General features: G+C 39.6%; 1 protein-coding gene across 3 annotated transcripts in view; it reads right to left on the bottom strand.

Annotated features, from left to right (window-relative positions):
* Nucleotides 1-7,314: 7,314 nt before the first annotated feature.
* The window catches only part of asmtl (acetylserotonin O-methyltransferase-like), a 7,630-nt gene continuing 1,231 nt past the window's right edge, over nucleotides 7,315-13,713 (bottom strand). The window contains exons 3-15 of one of the 3 annotated variants that reach the window (XM_080497728.1): nucleotides 12,705-12,836; nucleotides 12,566-12,613; nucleotides 12,410-12,474; nucleotides 12,265-12,329; nucleotides 11,968-12,076; nucleotides 10,846-11,164; nucleotides 10,562-10,768; nucleotides 9,940-10,102; nucleotides 9,537-9,736; nucleotides 9,325-9,457; nucleotides 9,100-9,240; nucleotides 8,635-8,757; nucleotides 7,315-7,755 (exon numbers count right to left, since the gene is read on the bottom strand). In XM_080497728.1, coding sequence (XP_080353854.1) covers nucleotides 7,550-7,755; nucleotides 8,635-8,757; nucleotides 9,100-9,240; nucleotides 9,325-9,457; nucleotides 9,537-9,736; nucleotides 9,940-10,102; nucleotides 10,562-10,768; nucleotides 10,846-11,164; nucleotides 11,968-12,076; nucleotides 12,265-12,329; nucleotides 12,410-12,474; nucleotides 12,566-12,613; nucleotides 12,705-12,836 — 1,911 coding nt within the window. In that variant the 3' untranslated portion in view covers nucleotides 7,315-7,549. Of the gene's footprint in view, nucleotides 7,756-8,634; nucleotides 8,758-9,095; nucleotides 9,241-9,324; nucleotides 9,458-9,536; nucleotides 9,770-9,939; nucleotides 10,103-10,561; nucleotides 10,769-10,845; nucleotides 11,165-11,967; nucleotides 12,077-12,264; nucleotides 12,330-12,409; nucleotides 12,475-12,565; nucleotides 12,614-12,704; nucleotides 12,837-13,713 lie in introns of all 3 variants that reach the window. The other 2 variants (XM_080497727.1, XR_013936647.1) reach the window with 2 other exon arrangements.

Consider the following 13,713-nt stretch of genomic DNA (forward strand, 5'->3'; position numbering starts at 1 on the left):
AAAAGCATCGGTGCCAATGATGTGACGGTGTCAGACCAAATACCAAAAAAAACGATTCCTGTGCGGTGAAATCTTTTCTCACGCTTTAATTAATGGCATTCCCACATACACACATACCTCCAGAAAATGACTGACATAACAGTGAGAACACCATCACTTTTTGTATGTGCAGGTCCCCATTGCCATGCATGTGTGTGTGTGTGTGTGTGCCCGTGCAAACATGGGACCCAGTCTGTCGCCCGCTCCCTCAGATTGCACCCATGAGAGATCCCAAAATAACAACAAAGAGTCCTCAGAGGGTCGGATGAAAGCTCTGTCACCAGCCATTTCAGCTCAGAGAGTCTCCTCCCCTACTGTATCACTGAGTGACACCTCACACATCACACCGAGACAGGACGGGGAGACAGACTCTCTTATTTGACCGCAACAAATATTTCCACGTTAGTAGTAAGACTGCTGACTTTCAGTCGGGGCCAAGAGAGTTGTGATTGTGGGCTGCAAAGGTCGCGTGTTCGCTGTGTCACGATGTCACTTGTGATTCTGATGTACTGTACAACCTGTGTGATACAAATCATTAATACATTCCTGCATAAGAACCATAAACTGAATGCCTCTGCAATCTAGTGCAAAAGTTCACTTAAATATCATGAGGGGTCTAAAAGCCTAATTGTATTCATTTAATATGATAAGTATCCCTTAAAAAAAACAACGAGGTTGATATTACAACATAAAAACTTTAAACTAGCAAATTAGCACCTAGAGAATTTTAAGAAAATATATAAAGGTATATAATATATTTATGTCTATATACATATATCCATACAAAAATTGCAAATTTGAACAATAAATAAATTGATCACATGTTAAACTATTCGTATTTCCAAAACTTTTGAATAGTTTTCTAAAGTTTAATACTAGCAATAAACTAACTAAATTAAAGAATGATTCATTCTGATCATTCCCAGAGAGTTATTGGTACCAAGCCCAAAATATGCAACTGAGGGCCACGCACAAAAATATACGATAGAAGCCAGCGTCACTTTAGTACACTAGTTTAGCTCTTGTGTAGTAAAGTTAGCATGATCCATCAAATGCAGGTAAATTAATCTGAGAGTTGCTGTGGACCACTGAGAAACTAGTCTCTGGCTGCAACTGGCCCACATGCTATGGACACCACTGTAAAAAGGATAACATACAAACAATAAAAGTATCACAATCAACACAAACGAATTGTAAACCTTTAAGTGTTATTGATATTCTTTAATAGAAACTCATGAGAGTCAAAACTTGACTGGTGACATGTTCAGGGTGGAATTATGAATAAGGGCGTTGTTTTATTGACAAAATAAGTTGATTGTTCGTTTTTCTGTGTTTTCTTATTGCTTATTTTATCTTATTGACAACGTAAGTTGTCAGAAATTGTTTCTTTTTCAGTGATTCGTTGCAATGTGTGTGTATCTGGTGAATGAACAAAGTTACTGCTTAAATCCTAGTTGAAAAGCTGCTGAACCACACTTGAGTCACTCGTAAATGCGTGTGATGTATTTTCCCATTAAAATATACAGAATGTGTAAAGAATATGTATGCATTGGTCATAAGGAGGACTTTGATACATCTAAATGTATGTTCGCTTGTTAGACTGAAGTTCTCTGGGAGAAACCAGGACACCTCAAATGGCGCAAAATAACACTGGGGTGTTCAACATGAGGCCCAGTGGACCAAACTGGAATGCCAGAGGGAAAGGAATCAGCGTGGCCTCTGGGACGACCTTGCAATGTGTAAAATTCACAAAGAAGACACTATCTGGATTTTATTACATAGAAATTCATTCTGATTTATTCACTGTGGATTACAGTGTTTTAGTAAATCAATACTGACATCTGAGTTGATATCAGTAATGATGCTGTGAAATCTATCTCCATGCAGTTCAGATGAAATTGTAAAAAAAAAAAAAAAAAAAAAATTAAAAATTAAAAAGTACAAACAAACAAAAAAAAACCTGGTCATTTCACTATATTTTACACCATAAAATGTCATAATGTTGAAATCATTTTTTTTTCTTTAAAACATTCAACTTGTTCAGGTTTTGTAAAATGGTATTTAGTTGAATCACATCTTTTTAAACAATTATACAGAGAAACAATACAAGTAATCCAGGCCATTTGTGCATTAAAGCGATTACACTATCATTGAACTGATCCACTCAAGTTTGAATCGGCCAGTTTGACTCCGCTGATGTGACACCTCTTGAAATGTGAGAGGATTAGCGGTTAGCGTTGTGTACTGTGCTTGTGTGCAACATGGGACAATTTGAAATTATGACTGTTCAAAACAACAAGAACAGCAAAGCGCTGTACATTTGGTGTTATATTGACAACTCAGTGAAGTTGCAAAAACAACCTGCAGATGTGAAGTCACACATGCAAAAAAAAAAGGCTGTCTTCAATACCACAAAACAAGTTTTTATTTAGGTAATGTGTTTCTGTGTCTGTACTGAGCAAAACGAACACAATGAGATTGTGCATAAGCTTTAGGCTAATAAATTGTAGGTCTATTCTTAAACTTGAAAAACTGGCTCGCGAACACGTCCCATTGGATTCTGAGCTATAAAGTAAGTTAATCACATAGCAAAAAGAGGACACACTGAGGAGAAGATCATCACTCTAACCACAGATTTAAAGTATATAAATCATATGAAGATGAAAAGAAAAAGAAAGACTTGAATGAATATTAAATCCATGTGAATTACATAACATAGCAACATAACTGACCGTAAAATGTACTCATGACCAAAATTAGGCTTCATCTTCAGTGTTCTTATGCACAGTCCCCACATAGTTAGTCTTTAAGTGAGAAACCCTCCATGTTCCACCACTGATGTCAGGCCAACAAAACTACAAAAAGCAGAGAAGGACTCCATTGTTATTTCTAACTGGTAGAAGCCCTGAGGTTATTTTTCCTCTGCCTTGAAACAAATCAATGAAGCACAACTCACTTTGAACAATTGCACATTTGCTGAAATCAGATGTGGGTTGAGGAGCCAGCCATCATCGCACTTATTCTGTTTGTTGACAGAGGAGGACTTTGATAAACAAGCCTGTTCTTTGAAACAGGTGCCCAAGCATGAGTTCAGTTTGGAGAAGGCAATTCAGAAAACTGGCTGATTAGAGGATGTTTGTTATTCCGCATGCAACCACTCGGATTCTGCATACTCTTCCCAAAGTCACAGAGAGGATCTCGGCATAAACAATGATGCTGTTTATTTTTCAGCTCAGACAACACAAGCATTTGACACGGATATTTACAAAATCTCAAACACCCCAGCATTCAAATTGCCTGTCTTCTCTCTGTCACTTTGAAAGAAGTGTCAACAAACAGTATATCCAAAAACTCAACATCTGTGTGGAGGTTTCCTCGAGCCAACGTTGCCCCCATGTGGCAACACCAAAAGTTGCATCAAACCTGATGGGAGTCCACATACATACACACACACTTCTTCTTTTCGTTCAACAGGCTTTAATGGCTTCGTTCCTGTCAAATGTAAAGTGTATTTTCTCAACTGGGATGCTGAAAAAAAAATGAAGTCATGACTTTGCTGTGATCTGTTGTCCCTGGCTCCTCTACAGTAAACACAGAGGAAACCCAGTCCACCCAGTTCACAAACTCAGCTTATCCCCACTATCAACATATGGAAATGCTTTCAATTCGCTATCTACTCGCAGCAAACGGTCTTAAATCAGTCATTTTAATATCAAAGCACTTAACACTAGAATGATGATTGCTTGCAGGTGGATATCCATGCTGCTTGTCAAGACAGCATTTGAAGAAAATGACTGAGCTCTTATCCGACACGTACAGTACAGCCAGTGTTCAATAGGCAAGATCACATTACAGAAGATTACTTTGGAGTTTCAGCAATTTTCCCAAATTACACTGGCCTTTGGTCTCTGGTGAACTTGATTGACTTGAATGGTTTTCATTAGAAAGCCTTGCAGTCTTTGCTGTTGATACTGGTACACAACAGTGGAGGCATTTGTGGCTGAGCGGGTGCAGCTGGGACACTGAAAGTAGTTGAGTATGCAAATGTTCTCGTGGAAATGCTTGATCATGTTTTGAGGGAAGCAGACCCTGCTCTTTGATTTGTGATGCTTGTCTGTATCTAACGATCTCCTACTGCACAACCATTCGGTGTCCCGGAAAGGATCTTATTAACAAAACACGACAAAATCTGAATTTATTGAGTCAATACCAGCTTTCACAATCAATATGCCAGTAAAATCCTGCGACTGTCTGCTGTTTGGATGCATCTGCTTGGCACCATGAAGGAAACATCTTGGTTGATTTATGCTCTGTGTCATATTTGAACTCAATTCCACCCTGACCCTGTCTCTCCTCATCTACAGGGCAAAATCTGAGTAATGGAAATCAGTTAGATGTCACAAAGAGCCTGAGCCCGGACTGACAAGAAAATAGCCATGAATAACATGACCACCCTTATTACCTTCCTAGGAAAATACTTAGAGAGGGATCCAGAATGAAGAGTAATCCGGATACACTCTCTGTGTCATAAAGAATAAGAGCTCTTTATCGAGGCCAGAGATATTCCCACATTCCCCTCAGCTGTTTGGCCGCCTGCAGCTTTGCCTCAAAACTGAAATCCAAGCTGCATATCTGCAAGTTGTTAGGGCCTAGTGTCACATCCTTCCGAGAAGTGAGAGTATGCTACCATAGCAAATGTTTAAAGCACACATTCATTTCCTAAACCTAACTAACATCATGCCTAATTCGGATAGTTTGCTCTCGTTTAATGTTCAGCTGATCACTGTTATAAAAATAAAGCTGCAGCTGCTGGAAAGAATTAAGGCTGTTTAACACAACAGGGATCTCTGTGGCTGCTCATGTTTCCAAGAAGAGATCTGCGGGGTTTTAGTGCCATCTTGAGGAGATGTAGTGACATAACAGGAACATATTCACTTGAGCTTTTCCATCTGCAAAATTCATCATTCACTCATCTTAACTGCTTTGTCAAACTCAGCAAACACGGAGAGATGGACAGTAACATCCAGGTCATGTAGAAGGATCACTGAGCTTTGCACTGTGGCAGGAAACCCACCCAAGCACAAAGAGAACATGCAAATTCCACTCAAACGCACAATATTCTCACTATGAAGTGACAGCATTAACCACTATATGACTGTGTGGCTCACCTTCAGTCAATCAACCTTAAATTCAATGAGTGAGCTACATTTAGAAGAAAAAACCTTATTGAGGATGAGAAGATCGATATCTAAAAGTAGGGTAATGACATTTAAATTAAAAAAAAAGATTTATTTGAAGGGTGCAGTTAACAAAAAGCAGCTTTTTCTTTGTTCATTGTCATCTCCAATCAAAACTGCCCTGAACTGGCAGAAAATAATCGGTTGAAGTTCAAATAAGTCAAAAACACCAGGGACAGATTCAGTGGATGTTTCTCGGCAGAGGCAGATGAGTAGCAAGAGTTAAACTTGGGGGACCTCCCAAAGAGACAAAACTGAAAGCAGACACCGAGGCCTGTTTTTAGCATTAACAATATTCAGTGAAGCTCCATCCATATTCTAAACAGCTCTATTCAACTTGGTGTAACGGGACTGCAGTCAATCCCAGCTCGTGTGTGTGAGGCCATCCTGCAGTCGTTCAACAGCAAAACCAATGTTTGTGTTTCCTGAATATCAAATCTAATTAAGGATTTAAAGTGTAAGTAATTAAAGTAGGAAAACATCTTTAAAAGAAAAACAGTTTCTGAAATTAGCTTTTCTTTTAGAAAATGCACTGGAGACATGAGTCAAACTTGAGGTGGAGGCACACAAAATTATAAACACGAAGGGTTGTTTGTTTGTTCATTTAGCGTAATTATTTATCTTTTGTAGAATTAGCTCTTTTTTTCTCCCTCTCTCTGTAAGGACGAAGCACAACACTTCTTAATTTCCCACTGTCAATATTAATATCATGTTGGACTTGTCCCCCTTGGTTACATCATTCTCTTGTTCTCCAGTGCAATTAGTGAGATTTCCAACAACAGCTTCAGTGGTGCAAAACAACAACTGTAAATAGTGAGTTGTCACAGTGTGACATTTATTTCAATTTGTAGTGAAAAACACAATAACTCCGACACTAAACTGCTGGTTTAATTTATCAGATTTGTATTTTATTAATTTTCTATAACAAAATTATAGGTAGGAACTTTATGCAACAACTTTACTGAGAACATGAGGGAAATAAGATTTTCTCAAAGTATATTATAACCCTCAAATGCAATAGATGGCGGACTATAATCTTTAACCCCACGAGCTTCATCCACACTCAAACCAAAACTCCACCCTTTCCCTGGTGTATATTTGACAGCACATCCATGATATTAAAAAAAAGACGTTTCACCTCCCCGATCACTGGCAGATTCTTCTTTTAGCCTCAAACAAAGTCGAAGCAAACATAAAGTCACGTCCACAGGGTGAACACTGAAACGACATCCGTCTCACATGATAACTCCGCTTAGATGCTATTATTTCGACTTTAATCTTCTTTCGCTCATTGCATCCAGATTGCATCATGGTGACAGCTTAGAGGCCGGATGCACACTCTGCAGCCACAGCCATCATCCGGCTGACCACATCATGAGCGCTTTTAGAATGACGAAAGCCACACAACAAGCAGTCCCAGACGGCTGAGCTTGGCTTTTATTATCACCGAGCGGCGTTAACCGTTTGTGTACCAAGCCTTCTGACCAGGTGTACCATCATTTTACTGGTAGTATTAGCAAAGCACAGAATCTAAATCTGTAAGTGCACCAATATAATTTGAATTATCTAGAACTTGACAAATATGTTTATCCCAATAGATTCTACATTAGGCTATTGGGATAACAGCATATGACAACCTCATGCAGATGACTTTTATCAAATAGAGCTTTAAATGTTCCCAAGCTAATTATTTGGAAAATTATTAATATTTTTTTGGTTTTCTCACTGTAACACAATGCATAAAACAATGGAATTACAGCACAAACTCTATGCACCACCTTTACACTTCCAGTAAGTTAAATTGAGTTTGCATTTTAATATTTGATATGCATAAACATGAACAAAAAATTTTTTCTAATAGATACATGTTCAACTGCTTAGTATATCATTAAAATAGATTGAATTAATCAACACACAATCAGCTAGAATACTTATTTACATTTGTTAATAACATACTATAAAGCATATTATGTACATGTAAGAATATTCTCTTCACCACTGAAAAAAGAAATGCAGCCGAACAAAGGGCTTCCTGATTCTGTGGCTTTATTTCAGTATCAATCCAGACCACACCTTCACTAATACATGAAAAGACCAAAATGCCATATAAAATGACAATCAGTATGGCTTTACAAAAAACACAAAAGTGAAATAACAACAGCCATTCTTGTTTGTCATCATTTCATGACATGTGAATGTGCCGCCGCTACCTTCAACACAGTGTATTGTGCAACATGAGACTTTCAAAGTAATGTTATTGGGGTTGTTGTCAGTCATGCTTTGATGCAAAGCATGGCGTCCAGCAGGTTGTCTGTGTGTCTGGTGTGTGTGGTGATGAAACCGTGGCTCTTTAGAAGCAAACTGTACTCTGAAGCGCTCCTCTGTTTCCCCTCGCTCATGCTGAGGGCCTGCAGCAGTCCACGGCTCGGGCCGGCCCGGTCTTCATCCAGAAAGATCTCGCTGAGCAGCAGCCCACAGCCTGGGGGCAGAACGCAGGAGGAAAAAGACAACTTTAGACAACACTGGGGCTTCTTTACCAACTCATTTCCTTGTGATAGCAGCGTGGCTTGGTTGGTAGAGCGGTCGTCTCCCAATTGGAAGTGTAGGAGCCATTCCTTTTTGTTGTGCATGTGTTTTACTTTTAACCACAAGGGGTAGTGTTGTCTCTGTTGTGTTTCCTTGCCAGCAGCAGGTGCCCAGCTGCTTAAGATCAGGGAAGTAATTAGTTTGAGTTGAATGGTGGTGGGGAAAACAGAGTTTTACCTAGATCCAGAGGAACAGAGAAACCTGGTGATTTCTGTTTTGTTATTTACCTTTATCATTTTTTCTTGCAATAAATGGGAACCTCACCCAAAGAGACAACCTGCAAACCATCATTTTTATTTTTCTCTGGAGTTGAGTCAAGCGCCTTCTCAACCACCATTTCACGTGACTATAAAGTTTTGGTTTTTTGGGTAGCCACAACAGGAAGGTTCCAGGTTAGATTCCCTCCACCTGTCCACATAGCACTTCCACATACCCAAGTGTCCCTGAGCAAGACACTGAACCCCAAATTGGTCCCAGTTTCCTTTGATGTGTGAATGTGTGTGAAAATATGAGTAACGATGTAAAGTGGTTTGGGACTGAAAGCACTTAATTGAGGACCATACACCATAGCTGTAAAAGCAATCTGAAGTTATGAAGGTACATGTCTTAAACTTTTAGAATGTTTTTCAATGTTCAGAACCTGAGTAGTTGGGGGTTAAAGGTCTTGCTCAATGACTCACAGTACGTTCTGTTGGGGTGAGATTCAAACCAGCTCGGGTTCCAAACCTTTAGGAAGTAGTTTGCATCACATTGTGTCAAAAGAAAAACTTACCTGATGTGCAGGCATCTGCTATTTTACTCAGCAGAATATGAACCTTTTCATCAGGCCAATCATGGAGAATTCTGGCCAGGATGTAAAGGTCTGCTTTGGGTAGTTTGTCTTTAAAAAAGTCTCCTGAACATACAGAAAGAAAATAAACTGCATAGTTAGGAATCACAGAGGAGTTATTCACAGTAGCATTGAAATGTTCATTGTTTTGTCTGTTGGTTTGTCACTCAACATATCAAGAGAATGACATAGGACAGTCATCTGATCTTCTGAATTATTGTTAAAAAAAAAAAAAAAAAAGGCACAATTACTGATTTTCATGACCGAGGAACTAAATAAAGTTACAAGGACTATTCCTATGACATTCAAAGAGTTTTGATGCACGTATATTATATTTATCACTTGGGGTGACACAAAAATAAATCTTTCCACACTTCCTTCAGAAGCATCACTGATCTAATCACTGACCTGATGCAAACGACACTCTGTTGTCTGCGTGCCGAGGCTGGAAGTGTTCACTCATCTCAACAACCGTCGGTAAGTCAAACACAGTCACAGACAAACCAGGGTGGGCTTTAGTGAACTCATAAGCCATGGCACCAGTGCATCCTAGGAAAGAAAAAAAAAGAGAAATATATCAAATGCAAAGTACTTTAACAAGCTGAACCGTGAGCTTCGACTTCATTTCCGTACCTCCGAGATCACAGGCTGTCTTAAAGCCGGAGAGGTCAAAGGCCGTCGCTACGGTTTCTCCTGCAACCGTAGCAATGCTGTGCATTGCATTCATAAACCTCAGTTTGACCTCTCGACTGTTGCAACGAGCGTCCTTTACATAAAGAGATGACACAAAGCGTGAAAAATATACAAGATTATGCACCTCAGCTAAGCAGCGTGAGGATAATCACCTGAGAGTTGTCCTTGGCTTTCCTGCTGAAGGCTCTCTCATGCTGAGTCGCCCCCTCCTGCACTGCACTGTCCAGGTGGGAGAAAAGAGGCCACACTGTGTCGTTACAGTGCTGGATGTATCCGTGCAGTGACAAACGAGCGCCGGATCGCAAATAATGCGTGGCCAGTTCAGTATTCTCGTACGCTGGCTTCTGGCTCGCTGTCAAAGGTGAAATCAGTTCATCACAAATGACTTGACAGATCATGAAAAAGAAAAAAAAACATTATTTGCATCCAGATATACATATTTATGAGTACACATATGAAATACTCCATTTCAGTATTTCACTATATTTTCAGTATTAAATTCCTCCGACAAATATGAAGATGTGACCATTATTTAACTGATGAGTGTCGCCTCACGTCTCTCTTTGCTCCCCAGCAGACCCAGAGACACACAAGCTTCCAGCAAGCATTCGGTTCCCTTCAGCGAAGCTTTGATCTCATGAGCCACCTGAGCTGCGTCGAGCCCCGGCTTATCGTGCAGCAGGTCAAACACACTCAACTTGGACGCTGTAAACAGTGCCTGCAACATTTTCAGGGAAGAGGAAGAGATACAGATGCACTTTGGGTCATTTTACAGCTGAGTTGAACACTGAACACAAAATGAAGAAGTTGTCTGATATCTGTTGATAAACTGCTTTATAGTCTGAGATTCATCACAGCTGCGTAGCAGAGCAGCATCCTGTATGTCTGAACGATGAGTTTTCATGAGAAATAGTTCAACGCTTTAGTTCCCACAACAACAGGAAGTCGTTTTACAGCACATAAAACCTCTAGTAACCAGGTCATTTTTACACTTCCAGCATGTTGCTGAACTTGTGACTTGTATGAAGAGGTTTTTTTCCAAGTCCCACTTATTTTGCACATTCAGTACAAAATACAACACTCCTTTTGAAATTGTTGTATATCTCCAATATAATTAACAAAACGTTTAAAACTTACACTGTGCTGGTGTATGGATTTATACACAGACACCAGTTACCTTTGAGGCTTTGAATCCATCCATCAGTTTAGTGATTTGTTCCAGGTCTTCTTTTTTAGGCGCACGCTCTGTCACATTGGGAACAAACAGCTGCTGTTTGCATGTTGTATTGTTCGAGTCGTGGAGCTCAGCCTCTCTGTCATCATGTTTAGACAAGCTGTTGACCAATGTCCACGAATCTTCACTTCCACTGATTGTCTTTTTCATCTGTGGGGAAAATAAGATTTTGTTGAAATAATGATGAAAACACAAATAGCTTTTGTACACAATGGTGAGAAATGAACCTTATGAGTCGGACTTGTTGAAGGACTGTTCAGGCTGTCAGAGACACTGATGGCTCTTGGCTCGGACGAGAGTTTGTGTTCAGAGGAAGAATTGTGGTCGGACTGAACTGCTGAGGGGGCATGAGTCCCATTGTGGCTCAGGTAGACAGACTCGCCTTCCTCCTCCTCTGAGGAGGAGGAAGGCGGCTGGTTGTAAATGAGGTCAAGCTGTTTGCAGAAGTGGTTGAGGGGGAAACCCACGACGTTGAGAAAGTCTCCGTGGACGTACTCCACCAGCATGCCGCCAAGAGACTGAATCCCATAACCACCAGCCTTATCCCTGTGTAGATACATAAAGAAATACGTAACGGTAACACACTGAGTTCAATCAACATAATTCTCTGACAATATTTGTTAACTGGTGCATCTGTTTATGGTTTTTGAGATAGGTGTTATTTTCCTAGTTTTGATTATGATAGTATAAATCCATAGTGTTTGGTCCCTTGGTTTTAGCAAAGCATCCCCTATTTCCAGTTTGTGCAGTTTGTGAAGTATTTATTTAAAAAGTTGTGGCCTGAACGTTTGTACACAGACAACTACTGGAAATGACAGCATCTATATTTAAAGATGAGTCCAATGAGTCATACTTAGTGTGCTTTTTTGCTGTTTGTAAATAAGAGCAGTAGTCAATGTGTAGACAATAGTAGGAGGCCAAAGTACAAAAAAAATTGTGAAATATGTGTGATTTTGCTCATTTTTATGGCACTTTACAAGAGATTTGACTATGGAATCAGCAAATATCCGTACAACCTTAGGTGCAAAAAATACCCCTCAACTACATATTATAGTAGTGTTGGAAAAAAGGGTTAAACAACAAGCAAGAATTTTTAGATGTGCGATTATCCAATCAAATATTATGTTCTCGTTGACTCGAGTCCAAATCTAAACTTCGAATGAACACAAACATGGCAAAGCAGACAAAGCAAACAAAGCTGGAACAAAAGTCAAAGTCTAAAAGGCAACAGGTCTACGACACTCACGAGCTGTGTAATGACCTCCATTGACCAAATGTTTAATAAGGTCAGTACACAGAGAGCGATCAATACCTATTGCATGGGTGAAAGTTCACGGGCCGACACTCACATGGGTTCACCACTATTGATGTATTCCCACAGCATATCCTCGGAGAGATCAGCAAACTTCACCTTTGTTTCTTCGTAGAAGTCCATCAACTGATAATCCACCTCTTCATCTGCAGGCAAAGAATTACAATATGTCATCTGATGTGAATAAAAACAACCACCTCTATACGAAAACCGAAAATCTTAAAAAGCCACCCTGTGCAAGTAAATATGGCTATTGAGGTTTTTCACAATACAGTAAAAATTATAGATATGTGTTAAATGTTTGATAGAGACATTAACCATTAAAGAGACTCACTCTCTTTCTCATGGCACACAATGATAGCAACTCCAGTATAGACACTGTGCTCTTTCCCACTCAGGCTAAATGAGACACAAACACATACACGTTAAGTTAAATATGCTTCCAATATCTATTCTGGTGCCATGTACATGATACTCACCTTGACAGCATCCTGTAAGCGTCATGCTTGTTCACTGGCTTCTCCAAAATCATGCCATCTACAGCCTGAGGAAATTACAGCAAATGAACCAGTGCTCACAATGAACATGCATACAAAATCTTTGTTTTCCAGAAGTTAACTTTTATTCAATCTTACCACAATTGTGTCTGCCCCAATTACTATGTCTGGAGTCTTCAGGTGTTTCTAAAGCCAATGAATACACAAGATATTAATAAATGCTGTTTGAATGTTAAGCAATACAGTCTGTCATACAAAATAAGACTGCTGAACTCACGACAGGCATCCTCCTCGCCACCTCCAGGGCCTTCTGCTTGGCCGTCTCCACGGCGTACTCATGAGGTGCTTTGAAGAGTCTCTTATCAAGGGTTTCTTTGAACCAGGATGGTACAACCTCAAAGCGCAAACCCTGACAGAGAGGATATCACACTAAAAGTAAGACTGAGATGAACAGTTAGCGAAGATTAACAGCGTCAGTCATTCAGGCAACAGAGAGCACTTACATTTTACAGTTATATTCCTTTTACATAATATTCATCAATCCTTTATAAAAACAATGTCATGTTGTTGCTATATAGTAAAATAAGCACTGTATAATGCAATGGTGACACAACATTTGCACATATCAGCATACTGGCATTGTAATTGTTGTAAATATTCATAGTTCTTGCTTTTACTAATCCTTCGCAGACTTCGGATCGGGAGCTCAAAGGTTCAGTCTCCAGAGCAGACAGGCTGCAACCTGCTCCCTGGAGCACCGTAAAGTGGCCGCCCACCGATAGGTCACTTCAGAAAACAGGAGCTTCCCCAAAAGGATTGACAAAGTAGGATTAGTTGTACTTTACTCCTCATTGTGTTTTAGGTAGTTTTGCATCTCACATCCTTTTAAGAAAAAAAAAAAACCTACAGGTTAATGTTCCCTGTAAAACTAGTCAGTTTTGTTAATTGTCCCTTCAAACAATTTTTTTAACATGTTTACAGTGACTCGCTGTGTCTTTTTTCTTATCATTATTTTATTTGGCAACAACAATTTTAATGTGACTTTTTTGCTGCCCCTCACACTGAAAATGATAAAAGGATAAGGATGTTTTTGGCAATCTTTTCCCTAAACATGTCCATTTTCCACAGCCTGTCACATCCATTGTTTTCCACGGACCATTAAACCATGTATTTAAATGGACTGGTTCTTTGAATAAGCACTTTGTTGAGTGTGACATAATCCACAAGCAGCTGCCCTGTGCATGGCTCTACTACGCAAACAGAGAGTGCAGATGTCAGAGCAACAT

Source organism: Blennius ocellaris, assembly GCF_963422515.1.
Source record: "Blennius ocellaris genome assembly, chromosome: 6".
In the NCBI taxonomy this organism is placed as follows: Eukaryota; Metazoa; Chordata; class Actinopteri; order Blenniiformes; family Blenniidae; genus Blennius; species Blennius ocellaris.